General features: G+C 38.9%; 2 protein-coding genes across 5 annotated transcripts in view; both read left to right on the forward strand.

Annotated features, from left to right (window-relative positions):
- The window catches only part of LOC113109173 (NACHT, LRR and PYD domains-containing protein 12-like), a 1,059,377-nt gene that overhangs the window by 817,520 nt on the left and 222,621 nt on the right, over positions 1-19,236 (forward strand).
- Positions 1-19,236, forward strand: part of LOC113109178 (NACHT, LRR and PYD domains-containing protein 12-like) — a 365,574-nt gene that overhangs the window by 343,062 nt on the left and 3,276 nt on the right. For all 5 annotated transcript variants that reach the window (XM_026272816.1, XM_026272814.1, XM_026272817.1 and 2 more), the window contains one exon: positions 18,449-18,622. In XM_026272816.1, the coding sequence (XP_026128601.1) occupies positions 18,449-18,622 (174 nt within the window). The remainder of the gene's footprint in view (positions 1-18,448; positions 18,623-19,236) is intronic.

Below are 19,236 nucleotides of genomic sequence, written 5' to 3' on the forward strand. Positions count from 1 at the left end.
GAGTAGCAATTCATGAGGTGTTTGCATAGTGGGTTAATATGTCTTGGTATATGTTCATATTTTATTTAACAATTAGGGTTTGTTAATTATTTACCTAAATTTGATTTTGCCTGGATTAATTTGGTAATTCATGATTGGGATAGTTTAAATACATTAAATACTATAAAATATTGCTTAAAATTAATCTGATATGTGTATACTAAAGACTTAAATGATCTAACTATATGATTAAATATACATTTTTGATTATTAAATGGCAATTAATTGGTAAATATGGTTAAAAGCACAGGTTATTTCATAGTCTTTGTAGTTAGAATCCAGTAAATTAAACTATACAAATGTGTTAAATATATTAAAAATCTATTTATTCTGTACTTAAAATGTAAATTTAATGACATTTAAATGCATTTGTATTGAGCTGTGTAATATCTACCAGCTTTAACTTAATGTGAGATATTTAACAACTCCTATGTGCAATATAGTAGGCCTGGTCAAATATTAATGTTTTAAATGGTTAATTAACTTAAGCTACTGATATTCTGTGGAAAAGTTATAATTGAGTCATGTTAAACCTGCTAATTTATGCATTTTATTGGGTTTGCTGGTGATTTACACTGTATGTTTATATCTTTAAAGGTTTTTCACCTACATAGCTTAATGCTAAACAAATAAATGGATGAAATAAATTCACAAGGCCTAATCACTGAGTGGAATACAGTTTAATTCTTCAAATAGTGAGATCTATCTTCTTCAAGTGTGGGAAAGCGCACAGTTAAACAAAACACTTGACAAATAGTGAAAACACTATTAATTAGCACAGTAACAAGATCGGCAGTTTAAGACATTAACTTGTAAGCAAAAACACAAGATGCTTCTCTTTTCAATATGAATAAGGCTTTATTAGATAAATCTCAGACATATAAACTAGGGATGTAAGGGTATACAATTTTTAATCACGATTATAGTGACCAAAATGTTCACGGTTATCAGTATTATTACGGTATTGTTATAATGTGCTGGAGATGTTCAAAAAGTACATACATCATTTAACCAAGTTTTATATTTAAAAGTCAACAAAAAACTAATAAAATAACTCTTTGTTTAAATCACTAAAACAATAACATTACAATGATGTCCGGATTTTAAATGACAACTTGACTGACAACAGTTTAAAGTTATTCAGGATTGAGATATCTAATGTAAATGTTCAAATAAAGCTTTGAAAAAGTTGAATAAAAAAGGTAAACCTCACATTTCAACCTTTAAATTAAGAAAAGATATGAGTCAAAATTATAATTGCTTTACAAACCTCCATGATCACAACAGCATTGCTATTAAGAACACTTCCTTTGGGTCAGCTGTGCTCGATTCCAGTCCTCGAGCTCCCAATCTCTGCATATTTCAAATGTCTCTCTTTAACACACCTGATTCAGATCATCAGTTCAGTGCATGAACTGTTCACACTGACATGGTCCCTACACAGTGTTCCTTGCTCCCTACTCTGTTGAAGTTTACCTCACTTAGTGACATTCATTTACGGATTTGTGCTGCGCAGCATCTTCACACACACGGACATTTAAATTCACGTCTTGCAGCAGAGTATGTGAGCAGCTCACAGCTCCTCATCTACATTATTTCACTATGCTTGAAAAATCAGTTTTGTTCAGAAATTATATTAAACAAAAAATACATGCATAATAGAAGAATAGTTTTAACATGGTTTATTGGAACCACAATTAGCCAAAATCCATATTAAATTATTAATTGACTGCTCTCTCTACTATGGCAAAGCTGAGGGCAGTCCTTTCAGAAACAGAGAGAATATGCTGTTACCTTTCAGTTTTTCTTCATTCCTGAATGTATACGCGTGATCTGGAGGCTACATTATGTGCAAACTTGTGTGCTCTGTCCATGTGTTAGAGTGGTAAATGAGGACCCAAATGCGGTTCAACAGAAAATAAGACTTTAATGAAATCTCAAATGTTCTTCTGAGACAATAAGGCAAATGAGCAACCCGCAGTTCAGGCGATAAAAAACAAAACAGAAAAATCAGTAGAACTTGAAAAAGGTCTCTTTGGCAGCAGACTGGGGCTGTAGATATAGCGGCGACTGGCCACGGGTCTCTCAGAGGGGACGCGGGTAAGGGGCATACCGTGAGGGATGGTACTCTCTCTGCATCAGGCAAATTACCAGGCAGGTCTCAACAGGACAAGATAGGACTGGACTCGAACGGACTCTGATAGGGTAGTAGTCTGCTTCTTATGAGAAAAGCTCAATGAGAATCTGACAAAGGAGGCAGCAAAAGCAGAGGGAGAAATAGAGGAGTAATCAGAGGGCAAGAGGGAACAGGTGGGCAGAGTGCAAGCGAGGTAGTCAGAAAAGAAGAGATACACAGGTGGGAAACGAGAAAGGGAAAGTGAAAGTAACCCAGAAGACCAGAAGAGGGAGACAGAGTAAAAGGAAACCAGAACCTGACAAGACAAGACATAACACCATGTCCATGTAATTTGAAGCAAATTAGTTTCGAGCGGAGATTAAAAACTATACAACTTACAACATGCTTTAACCTCACGCACTCGTTCCTAATTATGTTTAATGCTGGAGTTGGCATAATTTGTGCTCGTGATGGAACGGTAGCGGATCATTCCCAGGCTGAGCGTAAACAGAAAATCTGCTCATAGCTTCAGACAAAATTACGTCGCTCCGCTCACATACTCGGTCTCAAACACTTCAATGCACTTTGAATGGGAGATATAACCTACAGAACGTTTGCTTCGAACTATCATGGAGGAATATCCTGTGATGTCCACTTCACAGGGCACTTACGTTTGAATAGATCAAATGTCTGAAGCCATATGAGAAACATACTAAATGTGCAGAGCAGGGGGCGAGAGGACTGGATTTGCGAACCGCTGCTTTAGGTAAGCTATTACATGGAGAAACGAAACTACTCTGCTGTGCCCATCTGAGACTGTTATTGAAAACTGTGCTTTATGCTGGACAGTATTCATTTATCGCCAGTTGTTAAAATCGCGGTGATCTAATACGGTTTTAATGATAATAAAAAGAAGAAATGGTAATACTAACTGTGGAGAATTTTATCATGATTTATCATCAAACCGGTAATCGTTACATCCCTGATATAAACTAATCTAACACATAAGAACACGCACTCACACATTCACAAAAGTTGCAGGAAGATAGAAAGTTATGAAAGAATGAGTTTAAGAGAATGAAAATATGAAATCCTAAGTTTACAGCAATATGTGAAATTGCATACTTGTGAACAACCATTAGTCACTTAATTAACCCTCGCATTGAGTTCCTCAATGAGGTTAAAATTATATTAGATACCCCAGTACAAATGTGAGACTGGATGTGTTACTTGCTCCTGTGTAAAAGGATTCCCTTTGTTGTCATTGAAAAGGGGGTTTCCCAAGGTTGCTGATGGGCTGGAAGATCAGTAGTCTTGAAGAGATGTCTTGGGAAGCCCGTGGCTGGCCCTTGGCTGACGATGCAGAGTGTTGGGCTGGTTGAAGTTGACTCGGAGACATGGCGTTACAGAACTTAACTCAGAACACAAAACTCTCAATGGAAAAGAAAAAAAAAAACTAAAGTAAAAGAACAGAAGTAAAGTTTGATGAGATGGTGGTGTTTCTTCTCATCATGGCTAAGTAGCAGCAGGCTTACAGGCCAAAGCACGCTGGAACCACGGAATGACTGGGAAATCAGCGACACCGGCGACCCACCGCCAGTCTCGAGTCCCACGTAGGAGATGGAAGGATATAAAACTGGAGCGACGACAGTGAAGGACGAGAGAGGACCAGGCCTGGGCTATATTTTATGTTTTGGTTTTTATTTGAGCGCATCAGTCGTCCGTGAGGGGCTGGTGCGCTGTTTTGTGTTTATTTTGGATTTATTAAAATATCATTTGATTGTCCGCCGGTTCCCGCCTCCTTCTCGCCGATGATTAGGAAGTTTTAATTCATTACAGTGGTGTTGGAGGGAGACGCGCTGCTGAAGATCCCTCGCCGCTGTGGTGAATCCGCGGTGCCCTCGAGCTGGTGAAGTATGTGCCGCCAGGTACGCTCGAGGCGGTGGGCTGGAGCGAGTTGCCGGGGACGGGCAAGCTCGCTCCGGCCGCCCACAATATGGAGGGGCGGCTGCCGTCCGTGAGGGAGCGGAGGAGTCGGCGCCGTTCGCCAGGGGGCCGGAGCCTGCTGCCTCCGCGATGGAATCCGGAGGGGCAGGGAACGGGGGACTCCTGCCGGCTGCCCAAAACCGGAGGAGCCGTCGCCGTCGACCGGGCGGCGGAGGAGTGTCATGCCGTCCGCCAAGGGCCGTCTAGTGCCACCGCCAGGCACTGCGGAGGAGATCACCCAGCTGGTGGAGGGCCGAGCAGCAGTGCGTCTGGGAACTGGAATTTTTTTTTTTTCTCTCTCCCCTCTCTCGTCTCTGTCGCTCCTCCTTCCATCTCCTTTTCTCTCGCCTCGTATGTCCTACCCCCAGGTTCCTGCAGGTCCCCGTGAGTGGTCCCCCCCCGGAGGGAGGGGGGGGTAGAGCCCAGGCTCGAGGGTACCCCCAGGTTAAAAACCCCCGGTTTTTATTTGAGCGCACCAGTCGTCCGTGAGGGGCTGGTGTCCTGTTTTGTGTTTATTTTGAATTATTAAAATGTTATTTGATTATCCGCCGGTTCCCGCCTCCTCCTTCCCGAAGATTTAATTAATTACACAAAGCTAAAAGACCAATTAGATATTGTCTTTGCTCTGGGTATCATAAATTATATGTTATCTTATCAAGCACGTGGTCTGAATTTTCCCGCTCTTGTAGGGTATAATTTTGGACATGATTCCTATAACAAGAATATGATACATCTGATAAATAACTGATGGTCTGAAACGTTTCAAGCAACCAGATTGAAATGCGTACATACTAAACATGAATATAAATCCTTAAGCTATTCAATAGTTAAAAATACATACACAATAAGTGATTAGAAACATGAAAGTCAAATGTGTGGGTTTCACAAATGATATGGAATTAAGCAATGGACTGATATTCCTTTTAGTTTTTTTTGTTCATTTTGGTGCATCTACATCTGTAAAAGACTCTCTGCCATTCATTGACAAGGATGTTCTATAGAGACCAGAGGTTAAAGGTCCCCTTAGGAATTTCAGTCTGGTTCTGCTAGGTGGGGGGGAAGTCAATCCAGTGATCTTGTTACTCTCATGGGTTTACATGTGATGGTCAGGCTGTGCATCTCTTTGACCATCAATCTTGATTACTTGCCCCAAATTTGACAATCTCTTTTCCGATTTGAAATTGTCAATAGTTGTCCAAATGGTGTAAACGTTGAAAGCTGTTCTGTCAAAGAGTTGGTTGGTTAGTGGACTTGCTTCTGACTTGTTGCACTAGTAATTTATTTACAGCATCCTGTTGCCTTTCTGAAGAATTTGGCTCCTCATGTTTCAACCATGGCCCTGATTGAATCTTTAATTTGTCTGGTTCGGGTCTGATATGCTACAGGAGGGTTTCAAGAAAAATTATCCTAGCTCAACCAAAAACAAACTAAAGCATATTCAGTTATCAGACATGACTGGAACTTAAAATAGGACTGGCTTCTATGGTGAGATGAAAAAAACAAAAAAAAAAAACTAGCTTTTTAGCAGCAAACACTCAAGATGGATTTGGTGCACACAGGGATAATAAGTACCCCATGTGTACAATGAAATATACTGCTGTATTTTTAATGTTCTGGACCTATGTTTCTGCTGGAGGTCCTGGACATCTTGTTTAGATACATGACATCATGGATTCTATCAAATACCAACAGATAAAAAATCAAAAAGTGACTGACTCTGTTAGAAATCTTATAATGGGCCATGTTTGAATCATTCACCCGTACAATAATCCAAACACAAACCTCAAAAACAACACCGAAATGTGTCACTGAGCTCAAACCCAAGTTTCTGCTACAGCCATTCCAGTCCTCTGACTTGAACCTTACAGAAAGTGAGAGGAGTGAACTGAAGAGGAGAAGCACCAACATGGAGCTGGGAATCTAAAGGGTCTGAAGTGATTCTGGATGAAGGAATGGTCTCTGATCTCTTGTCAGTTTTCTCTAACCTCATCAGGCATTATAGGAGAAAATTCAGACCTTTTAAACTGGCAAATGGAGGTTTCAAAAGGTATTGAATAAAAGTATGCTGTTAATTGTGGCCAATGTGTATTAGAGAAAAACATTTATTTCATTGTGTGTGTATATATATATGTGTGTGTGTGTGTGTATATATGTATATATATATATATATATATATATATATATATATATATATATATATATATATTAGTGGTGGGCCGTTATCGGCGTTAACGTGCTGCGTTAACGCAAGACTCTTATCGGGCGATAAAAAAATATCGCCTTTAATCTTTTCTCAAAGTTGGGTTGGGAGCTGGGTCTACTACTAAGCAAGCTATGATGACTTTCACCTTGATATTTTATATAACCGACTGCCTGAGGCCAGCCTAAAAAGATGCTCAGGACAGTTGATGGGCCACTGCTGCGCATCGTCACGAAAGCTTATCTTTTTCACATGTTTTAAGCCTCACAGCTTGTCGATTTAAACATTAAAGCATCCAAAAACAAGACGCGGAAAAGCTGAATGGAGTAGCTGGTCACTCGAGCGCTGTGCTCAGTGCGGAGAGAGAGCCGCGTATCCAGGACAGCGACACTGAACCAAGCTCTCTTCTGCGAAGTTCTCCTCGAAGTCCCTCCTGCACCTGAACGAACAAATACCAATCGCAGTTTGAACAAACAAAAAGATGTGACAGAGCCCAATTCAGTACTCGCTGTGTTCTGGTGTTCAGGGCTCATGCACAGAAGTCTCAAAACACTTGAACATTGAATTTGCTTATTTTTGCTCTTGTGCCGACAAATACATACAAAATATGTCAAAATATCCACCTTGGAAATTATGCTCGAAAAAACTGTCAGATATTTCTTAATTGAAAGTAAACAGTTGTGGATGTGTATTATATTGGATGCGTTCATCGTCTCTTAAATTGACCGCGCCTAATTTAGCTACTGGATGCTGTAATGTTAATCCAAGAAAATGAAAGAAAATCACTCACTGCTCTTGACTGAATTACTTTGTAGTTTTTACAGTCAAACCAATAATTATTCAGACACCAGATATAATTTTTGATATATATAGCAAAACTGTAATAATGTGAGAAATGTTGAAGGTGTCTGAATAAATGTAGGTTTGATTGTATATTTCATTTTTACATTGAAGACTATCCAGTGATATTTTACATTTTATTATTTGGCTTCTGTTCCTTGACACCAACAAACTTGAAAAAAACTGGTGTGAAACAGGCGTAAGGTTGTTTGCACCTTGTGCAATGGGGAATTAGTTTACAGCTTTTTCAAGCACTTTGTGATGCATTTTGGAAACAGGAGATGAGCCCCTTTTCTAATGCACCACCAAGCTTGATAAACCCCTTCTCAAAGACTTACTGTTTGTCAATTTTATTTGGGTAACACACATTCTGAATGCCTTCGGAAGAATTCGAATAAGACATTTTAATCTAGATTAATCTAGATATCACAGTGAGATTAATCTAGATTTAAAAAAAATTTAATCTATGCCCACCACTAATATATATATATATATTTTTTTTTTAAAGGTCAAAAGGATTAACAATGCAGATTAATTTTCACAGCCTTCTTTGATCATATCTACCAAGGGTAATATATTTTGCAGCTATTTTTGGCCATGACTGTAAAATAGGCTCTGTAGTGTGACGCACTACATGTCTGCTTTTAAATGACTGTTTTTGGTTTTGATTCACTGTTAGTGCCATGCTTGGTTTGAGCCACTTTAATTTGCATTTGGGAACGCAACATTCGTCATTAGAAAGAATTATAAATCTGTTTTTGTTTACAAAGAAGTTTCAGTGTCACACAATCCTTCAGAAATCATTCTGATTTTCTGCTCAAGAAATATTTCTGATTATTATCAATGTTAAAAACCATTGTGCTGCTTAATATTTTTTCGGAAACCAGGGAACTACACTAACCTTTTTCCACTGGTGGCACTTGCGCTACTTACTTTTTCAGTTATACTTTTACATACCATCTTTTAAACCACATGCCTTCTTGTTTTATTTATTACAGTACACACAGTGCATTGCTCCGTCTTGGTACCTTTACCCCGGACTGCAGCTGGGTTAGAGGGGCCTTGGTGCAGGTTGTACAGTGGGCCCTGTTTGAAATGGTTTAATTTGTATTTAATTTAATTATGCAATGGAATCAACCAAAACTTCAGACAACTGTCAGTATGACAATATTTACACACTTTGTTGAACAGTTACCAAGCAAGCAATGCTTAATTTTGTTCAGTCTGTGGTGTGAAAAGGTTGCATTAGCAATTAAAGAAAGAAAAACTTAAGCAAAACATGGTCAGGTCCCTAATTACATTTTTTAAATCAATTTCACTGGTAGTTTACAGTATGAATAATTTTTGGGTATAATATTTCACAGATCACTGTATTTTGCTATACTCACTTACGTAAATGAATAGTGTCCGGCACCCACTAGTAAAACAGTATAATCAATTATATATGATTTTTGGATTGACTGTGGATAAATTCTTGTTAAAACTAAAAAGTAATTCAGTGAAGAGCAGTGAGTGATTTACTTTCATTTTCATACATTAAAGACACTGACAGCTGAGCTAGTAAATTGGGCGCGGTCACCTTAAGACACAATGCATCCATTATAATGATACACATCCGATTTCTTTCTCAACTCTTTACTTTCACTTAAAACATAACCACAGACTTTTTCAAACACACTTTCCAAGAAGGGTATTTTGACATATTTTGTATGTATATGTTGTCGGTATAAAAGCAAGAAGACTTTGAAATGGTCTCTGCATGCGCCCTGAACACCAGAACACTGCAGTGCTGAATTGAGCTCTTTTGCATCTTTTTCTGTTTGTTTAAACTGCGATTTGTATTTGTTCATTCAGATGCAGCAGGACGCGAACGTCCTAAAGGAGAGCTCTGTTCAGTGTTGCTGTCCATGAGATGCGGTTCTCTCGTGTGCACCGAACACAGCGCTAATAACCAGCTGCTCAGTTCAGCTTTCCCGCGGGGCTGAAGCCAACTTGATGTGTTGAATGCTCGGAGCACGTTATAAAACATATTTTTAAAATACACATTTCTGTTTAATAAATGCTCATATTAAATCATAGCATATTGCCTAAAACATAATGTAAGTACAAAAATAATCAGTGATGCATTTGTGACCCCATAAAAAATAGGGTCGCAATGGCATTTCAAAAGGTTGCATATGCGACCATTTTGGTCACAGTGTAGTTCCCTGGAAACAAGGATACCACTCCAACATTTATAAAAGATTTAAAAAAGAGAGAAATTAATAATTTTATTCATCATTCATGACCGTGAAAAAAGAGTGAAGTGAGTGAAGACATTTCAAATGATTTCCATTTAATAAATCCATTAACTAGTTTAATTAATATATTTGATAAATGCTAATAAATGCTTTTCAATAAACTTTGTATTTATCAAAAATTCCTAAAAAAATATAGTGCATCATCATTTCCACACAAAATATGAAGCAGCAAAATTGATTTCAACATTGATAATAATTAGAAATATTTCTTGAGAGTCAAATAAATTGTGATTATTTCTAGAGTAATGATGAAGAAAATTCAGCTTTGCATCACAGGAATAACATTACATTTTGTATAATATTAAAATTTAAAACTTTTTTTGTATTTGTATTACTTTATTTTGATCACATAAATTCAGCCTTGATGAGCAGAAGATAGTTATTTCAAAATAATTAATAATTGTAATGTTTCCAAACTTTTGGCAGGTACTTTAAGTCAAGTCAAGTCAAGTCACCTTTATTTATATAGTGCTTTAAACAAAATACATTGCGTCAAAGCACTGAACAACATTCATTAGCAAAACAGTGTGTCAATAATGCAAAATGATAGTTAAAGGCAGTTCATCATTGAATTCAGTGATGTCATCTCTGTTCAGTTAAATAGTGTCTGTGCATTTATTTGCAATCAAGTCAACGATATCGCTGTAGATGAAGTGACCCCAACTAAGCAAGCCAGAGGCGACAGCGGCAAGGAACCGAAACTCCATCGGTGACAGAATGGAGAAAAAAACCTTGGGAGAAACCAGGCTCAGTTGGGGGCCAGTTCTCCTCTGACCAGACGAAACCAGTAGTTCAATTCCAGGCTGCAGCAAAGTCAGATTGTGCAGAAGAATCATCTGTTTCCTGTGGTCTTGTCCTGGTGCTCCTCTGAGTCAAGGTCTTTACAGGGGATCTGCATCTGGGGCTCTAGTTGTCCTGGTCTCCGCTGTCTTTCAGGGATGTAGAGGTCCTTTCTAGGTGCTGATCCACCATCTGGTCTGGATACGTACTGGATCCGGGTGTCTGCAGTGACCCTCTGATCTGGATACAGACTGGATCTGGTGGCCACGGTGACCTCGGAATAAGAGAGAAACAGACAAATATTAGCGTAGATGCCATTCTTCTAATGATGTAGCAAGTACATAGGGTGTTATGGGAAGTGTTCCCCGTTCCGGTTTACCTAATTAATGCAGCCTAAAAATCCTTTAACGGATTTGGATATTAAAAGCATATTAGTATATTATGTGTAAGACAGGTTAAAGAAATGGGTCTTTAATCTAGATTTAAGCTGCAAGAGTGTGTCTGCCTCCCGAACAATGTTAGGTAGGTTATTCCAGAGTTTAGGCGCCAAATAGGAAAAGGATCTGCCGCCCGCAGTTGATTTTGATATTCTAGGTATTATCAAATTGTCTGAGTTTTGAGAACGTAGCGGACATGGAGGAGTATAATGTAAAAGGAGCTCATTCAAATACTGAGGTGCTAAACCATTCAGGGCTTTATAAGTAATAAGCAATATTTTAAAATCTATACGATGTTTGATAGGGAGCCAGTGCAGCATTGACAGGACCGGGCTAATATGGTCATACTTCCTGGTTCTAGTAAGAACTCTTGCTGCTGCATTTTGGACTAGCTGTAGTTTTTTTACTAAGCGTGCAAAACAACCACCCAATAAAGCATTACAATAATCTAACCTTGAGGTCATAAATGCATGGATTAACATTTCTGCATTTGACAATGAGAGCATAGGCCATAATTTAGATATATTTTTGAGATGGAAAAATGCAGTTTTACAAATGCTAGAAACGTGACTTTCTAAGGAAAGATTGTGATCAAGTAGCACACCTAGGTTCCTAACTGATGACGAAGAATTGACAGAGCAACCATCAAGTCTTAAACAGTGTTCTAGGTTATTATAAGCTGAGTTTTTAGGTCCTATAATTAACACCTCTGTTTTTTTCAGAATTTAGCAGTAAGAAATTACTCGTCATCCAGTTTTTTTATATCGACTATGCATTCCATTAGTTTTTCAAATTGGTGTGATTCACCGGGCCGCGAAGAAATATAGAGCTGAGTATCATCAGCATAACAGTGAACGCTAACACCATGTTTCCTGATGATATCTCCCAAGGGTAACATATAAAGCGTGAAGAGTAGCGGCCCTAGCACTGAGCCTTGTGGTACTCCATACTGCACTTGTGATCGATATGATACATCTTCATTCACTGCTACGAACTGATGGCTGTCATATTAGTATGATTTAAACCATGCTAATGCACTTCCACTGTTGCCAACAAAGTGTTCAAGTCTATGCAAAATAATGTTGTGGTCAATTGTGTCAAACGCAGCACTAAGATCCAATAAAACTAATAGAGAGATACACCCAGGATCAGATGATAAGAGCAGATCATTTGTAACTCTAAGGAGAGCAGTCTCAGTACTATGATACGATCTAAATCCTGACTGGAAATCCTCACATATACATTTTTCTCTAAGAAGGAATATAATTGTGAGGATACCACCTTTTCTAGTATCTTGGACAGAAAAGTGAGATTCGAGATTGGTCTATAATTAACTAGTTCTTTGGGGTAGAGGTCTTTACAGTGCACCCGAGACCCGTCGACCCTGGACCCGACCCGACCCGCGACCCGGGACCCGTACGGGTTCGGGTCTATATTTTAAATCATCAGCCGGGTCCGGGTCGGGTCCGAATCTATTACCTCGGGTCCCGGGTCTTTTTAACATTGTGTGTAATACCCGTGCGATCGCCGATCGGAGTCATCGGACTCGAAGAACACCCGGCCGTGATCAAAGACTGCTTGTGTTTTTTGTAACTTGCATCTTGTAAAATTAGGAAAAGAAAAGAGTGAGCCAAAAATAGTGATCTCTCTCTCTCTCTCTCTCTCTCTCGCAGACTCAGAGTTAATATACAAGTGCACGCACGGTATTAATGCTTGCAGACTTGACACACTCATATTTAATATATTTCAAATCAGCAACACAATCTGAGGTGAACTGTCACATGAATGTTTTCTATTACGCTCAAATTGCATTAAAGCATTTTAGGTTGATACAGCTAGCATGCATGTGCAGTCTCAAGCGCATTTCATGTTTCTATGGCAACCAGTGAGGGACACTTCGACTGCCAAACCGCGTTTTACATTTTCTCCCATTTTTATAATATTATAAATGAACCGTTTAATCTTAAAGTTTTAGTGGTTCAGATTCAGACTCGATTCAGAGCAGAGAGCACAGACAGAGATCAGATTATAGTAAATAAATAACGTTAGCGGCCATGGCATTGCACAAGCGATCGTTATTATAGTTCAAAAGGGCAAACAGTCTAAGTTATTATGCAAATTAACTCAAGTCAGAATGTACATGTGCACATCAGCATTTGTCATCCGTCACCGTGACATCAAGTGGACTTTTGAAGCTGAAATAATGAGTGGATTCAGCTTGGACTTGGAAAAACGAGAGGAATAACATGAATAACTTTCTTGTCGGAGGATTGTATCACAGGGCAGTCAGGTACAAGGAAGAGAGACTACGGCTCTTTAAATTAGGTAAGACAAAAAGCTGTATTCTTCGCAAGAGGTTTATTGACTTGTAATAGCAATTTAAGGTGGAATATGTGAACGTCGGGTCCAGTCGGGTCTGTGTCTTCCCGGCGAGTTCCGGTACAGATTTCAATTAATATACGGGTCCGGGTCGGGTCCGGGTAGGCATTTATCGGATCTACACGGGTCCGGGTCCAGCTTTTGAAATATTAGACGGGTCCGGGTCGGTTCGGTTTAGTACATTACGGGTCTCTGTCGTGTTTGGGCACAAATTTTTGGACCCGTGAAGACCTCTACTTCGGGGTCAAGTTGTGTTTTTTTGATGAGAGGCTTAATAACAGCCAGTTTAAATGTTTTGGGGACATATCCTAATGCCAATGAGGAATTAATAATAGTCAGAAGAGGATCTATGACTTCTGGAAGCACCTCTTTTAGGAGCTTAGACGGTATAGGGTCTAACATACATGTTGTAGGTTTAGATGATTTAACAATTTTATACAATTCTTCCTCTCCTATAGTAGAGAATGAGTGGAACTGTTCCTCAGGGGGTCTATAGTGCACTGTCTGATGTGATACTGTAGCTGACGGCTGAATGGTTGCAATTTTATCTCTAATAGTATCGATTTTAGAAGTAAAGTAGTTCATAAAGTCATTACTGCTGTGGTGTTGGGAAATGTCAACACTTGTTGAGGCTTTATTTTTCGTTCATTTAGCCACTGTATTGAATAAATACCTGGGGTTATGTTTGTTTTTTTCTAAAAGAGAAGAAAAATAATCGGATCTAGCAGTTTTTAATGCTTTTCTGTAGGATGTTACTTTCCCGCCAAGCAATACGAAATATCCTAGTTTTGTTTTCCTCCAGCTGCGCTCCATTTTTCGGGCTGCTCTCTTTAGGGTGCGATTATGCTCACTATACCATGGTGTCAAACTGTTTTCCTTAACCTTCCTTAAGCGTAAAGGAGCAACTTAATTTAAAGTGCTAAAAGAGAGAGAGTCCATAGTTTCTGTTACATCATCAAGTTGTTCTGAGGTTTTGGATATGCTAAGGAATTTGGATACATCAGGAAGATAACTTAAAAAGCAGTCTTTTGTGGTAGAAGTGATGGTTCTTCCATACTTGTAACAAGAAGTAGAATTTACAATTTTGGCTATATGAAGTTTGCACAGAACTAAATAATGATCTGAGATATCATCACTTGGCTGAATAATTTCAACACTATCAACATCAATTCCATGTGACAGTATTAAATCTAGAGTATGATTTCGACAATGAGTAGATCCTGAAACATGTTGTCTAACACCAATAGAGTTCAGAATGTCTATAAATGCTGATCCCAATGCATCTTTTTCATTATCAACATGGATATTAAAATCACCAACTATTAAAACTTTATCTGCAGCCAGAACTAACTAAGATGTAAAATCACCAAACTCTTTAATAAAGTCTGTATGGTGGCCTGGTGGCCTGTTTACAGTAGCCAGTACAAACATAACAGGGGATTTATCATTAACATTTGTTTCTCTGGATAATGTTAAATGAAGCACCATTACTTCAAAAGAGTTATACTTGAAGCCTGCCCTCTGAGAAATCCTGAAAACGTTGTTATAAATTGAAGCAACACTTCCACCTTTGCCTTTTAGACGCGGCTCATGTTTATAACAGTGATCTTGGGGGGTGGACTCATTTAAAATAATGTAATCATCAGGTTTCTGTCAAACAGAGTACATCTATATTATGATCAGTGATCATATTATTTACAAAAAGTGTTTTCGTAGAAAGAAGAAAGTGACGTGACATTCAGCCAAGTATGGTGACCCATACTCAGAATTTGTGCTCTGCATTTAACCCATCCGAAGTGCACACACACAGAGCAGTGAACACACACACACACTGTGAACACACACCCGGAGCAGTGGGCTGCCATTTATGCTGCGGCGCCCGGGGAGCAGTTGCAGTTGGGGGTTCGGTGCCTTGCTCAAGGGCACCTAAGTCGTGGTATTGAAGGTGGAGAGAGAACTGTACATGCACTCCCCCCAGCCACAATTCCTGCCGGCCCGAGACTCAAACTCACAACTTTTCGATTGCCAGTCCAACTCTCTAACCATTAGGCCACAACTTCCCCACAGGGAAGGGATCTGATATTCAATAAGCCAAGCTTTATCATTTGTTTATCCATATTGCTTCTGTTTTTTATTTGTTGAACCTCAATTAAATTGTTAATTTTAACTTGGTTTGGACCTTTTTTGTATTTTCTAGTTCGAGGAACAGACACAGTCTCTATAGTGTGATATCTAGGTGAAAAAGTCTCTATGTGCTGAGAATTAACTGACCTCTGTGACAGGAGGCAGCTAGCAGACGGTCGGTTTAACCAGTCTGTCTGCTTCCTGACCTGGGCCCCAGTTAGTCAAGTATAAACACATTATTTGCCATATTTCTAGAGAGAAGAGTGGCACCACCCCATGAGGGATGAAGACCATCTCTTTTAAACAGGTCAGGTCTGCCCCAAAAGCTCGTCCAATTGTCTATGAAACCTATGTTATTCTGTGGGCACCACTAAGACATCCAGCCATTGAGTGATGACAATCTGCTATGCATCTCTTCACCACGGTAAGCAGGGAGGGGACCAGAGCATATTACAGTGTCTGACATCGTGCTTGCAAGTTCACACACCTCTTTAAAGTTATTTTTAGTGATCTCCGACTGGCGAAGTTGAACATCATTAGCGCCGGCATGAATAACAATCTTACTGTGTTTACGTTTAGCATTAGCCAGCACTTTTAAATTTGCCAAGATGTCAGGCGCTCTGGCTCCCGGTAAACATTTGACTATGGTGGCTGGTGTTTAATGTTTTGATCGGAACAGAAAAGCAGTGTTTTGACCCACGACTATGCTGCCTCACTGTCACCCAGTTGCCCTGCTGCAGGGGCTCTGCTGGAACCGGACAATGTACAGGAATCCCTGACCTAGACGCATCCAAAGCCATATCTAGAGCCCTAACAGTCTTACTCACCTCAATTAAAGTTTGGATTCGTGTCTCTAATTCTGAAATCTTCTCTGTCAGCCTAACTACAGTATTGTTCAAAATAATAGCAGTACAATGTGACTAACCAGAATAATCAAGGTTTTTCGTATATTTTTTTATTGCTACGTGGCAAACAAGTTACCAGTAGGTTCAGTAGATTCTCAGAAAACAAATGAGACCCAGCATTCATGATATGCACGCTCTTAAGGCTGTGCAATTGGGCAATTAGTTGAATTAGTTGAAAGGGGTGTGTTCAAAAAAATAGCAGTGTGGCATTCAATCACTGAGGTCATCAATTTTGTGAAGAAACAGGTGTGAATCAGGTGGCCCCTATTTAAGGATGAAGCCAACACTTGTTGAACATGCATTTGAAAGCTGAGGAAAATGGGTCGTTCAAGACATTGTTCAGAAGAACAGCGTACTTTGATTAAAAAGTTGATTAGAGAGGGGAAAACCTATAAAGAGGTGCAAAAAATGATAGGCTGTTCAGCTAAAATGATCTCCAATGCCTTAAAATGGAGAGCAAAACCAGAGAGACGTGGAAGAAAACGGAAGACAACCATCAAAATGGATAGAAGAATAACCAGAATGGCAAAGGCTCAGCCAATGATCACCTCCAGGATGATCAAAGACAGTCTGGAGTTACCTGTAAGTACTGTGACAGTTAGAAGACGTCTGTGTGAAGCTAATCTATTTTCAAGAATCCCCCGCAAAGTCCCTCTGTTAAAAAAAGGCATGTGCAGAAGAGGTTACAATTTGCCAAAGAACACATCAACTGGCCTAAAGAGAAATGGAGGAACATTTTGTGGACTGATGAGAGTAAAATTGTTCTTTTTGGGTCCAAGGGCCACAGGCAGTTTGTGAGACGACCCCCAAACTCTGAATTCAAGCCACAGTACACAGTGAAGACAGTGAAGCATGGAGGTGCAAGCATAAAGATATGGGCATGTTTCTCCTACTATGGTGTTGGGCCTATTTATCGCATACCAGGGATCATGGATCAGTTTGCATATGTTAAAATACTTGAAGAGGTCATGTTGCCCTATGCTGAAGAGGACATGCCCTTGAAATGGTTGTTTCAACAAGACAATGACCCAAAACACACTAGTAAACGGGCAAAGTCTTGGTTCCAAACCAACAAAATTAATGTTATGGAGTGGCCAGCCCAATCTCCAGACCTTAATCCAATTGAGAACTTGTGGGGTGATATCAAAAATGCTGTTTCTGAAGCAAAACCAAGAAATGTGAATGAATTGTGGAATGTTGTTAAAGAATCATGGAGTGGAATAACAGCTGAGAGGTGCCACAAGTTGGTTGACTCCATGCCACACAGATGTCAAGCAGTTTTAAAAAAACTGTGGTCATACAACTAAATATTATTTTAGTGATTCACAGGATTGCTAAATCCCAGAAAAAAAAATGTTTGTACAAAATAGTTTTGAGTTTGTACAGTCAAAGGTAGACACTGCTATTTTTTTGAACACACCCCTTTCAACTAATTGCCCAATTGCACAGCCTTAAGAGCGTGCATATCATGAATGCTGGGTCTTGTTTGTTTTCTGACAATCTACTGAACCTACTGGTAACTTGTTTGCCACGTACTAATAAAAATATACTAAAAACCTTGATTATTCTGGTTAGTCACATTGTACTGCTATTATTTTGAACAATACTGTATTTCCCAGCATTTATCACATGTGAATCCCTCATCTGCGACAGAGATAGATAAACTGTACATGAGGCAAGAGGTGCAAATAACAATAGCAAGAGAAGCCATTACTCACCGTGCTTGATGAAATATTCTTACTGCGGTTGTTTGATGAACTTGTGAAAAACTGGAGCGAGAGAGAGGAGAGGAGAAAAGAAAACAGCAATAGGTTAGAATGAAAACGCCAATGACAAGCTAACGAGTGCTAACGCTTTGCAGGTGTACTGCACTCACGGATATAAAATAAAAGTGAACGATCAAAATTAATCTGATAAGATTGATCGATAATATCAGAAATATGGTGTGAATAAAGTTATATTTTATCACTTTAAAAAACAGAGAGTGATAGTAAGATAAAGATTCTAGAGATAAAGATTCTCTAATGTGGTAAAATATATATTTTTAATAATGAGTGCTGGGGGCGTGGCTTGTGGGCGTGGTCAGAATTTCCTTCTTTTTTTGTCTCTATCTGATCACATGCCTGTATTTGGTTAAAAATCCTGACAGTGTAATAAAGAATTTTAATTTTCTTTTTGAAAGAGGCTTTAAATGATTTATGATCATGTTTTGTTTCTTTGACATTTTAAATCTCAGTCCAATGATTTATCACACATTGATTTGTTCTTTCTCTTTACTAATGGATTCACAGCTAAACTGATCTGATCTGAGAAAGTAAAGAGTGTGTCATTGTTCTCTACAGGTTGAGAGATTGTGGCGTCACAGATGAAGGTTGTTCTGCTCTGGCTTCAGCTCTAAAATCAAACCCCTCACACATTACACTCCTGAGTCTGTCTGGGAATAAAATAAGAGATTCAGGAGTGAAGCATCTCTGTGTTGGACTGGAGGATCCTCACTGTAAACTGGAGAAACTGTGGTAAGATCATTTCTCTGATAGTCTCATGTGTTTGTCTTCAGTAAGATGTGTCCTTTAATATAAATTGTAAGACCAAAGCTTGTAACATAAATGATAGATAGATAGATAGATAGATAGATAGATAGATAGATAGATAGATAGAAAAAAAGAGGGTGGAAAGAACATGATAATCTCTGTGAGTACTGAGACTCAAACCTGTGACCTGTGGTCAGGGCTGGACTGGGGTTAAAATTCAGCCCAGGACAAATTCTGCCCATCTGACCGATGAGTTCCTCCATGAATTCTTTGCTGGGTGACAGGGCCTTTAATTGGAGTAAATAAAAATAGATATTAATGAATTCATGAATGCAGGAAATCTATTGATAAATAAATTCTGTCATCATTTCCTCACCCTCATGTCTTTCCAAACCTGTGTGACTTAGTTTCTTCTGTAGAACACAACAGATATTTTGTAGAACGTTACCAAACCATTTTGGTTACCCTTGATTTATGTATAAAAATATCTTGAATTTCTGAAATTATCTTCTTTTATGTTCCACAGAAGAAAGAAATTCATTCAGGTTTGAAATGACACGATGTTGAGAAAATGACAATTTTCATTTTTGGGTGAACTA

This window comes from Carassius auratus, chromosome 9, assembly GCF_003368295.1.
Source record: "Carassius auratus strain Wakin chromosome 9, ASM336829v1, whole genome shotgun sequence".
In the NCBI taxonomy this organism is placed as follows: Eukaryota; Metazoa; Chordata; class Actinopteri; order Cypriniformes; family Cyprinidae; genus Carassius; species Carassius auratus.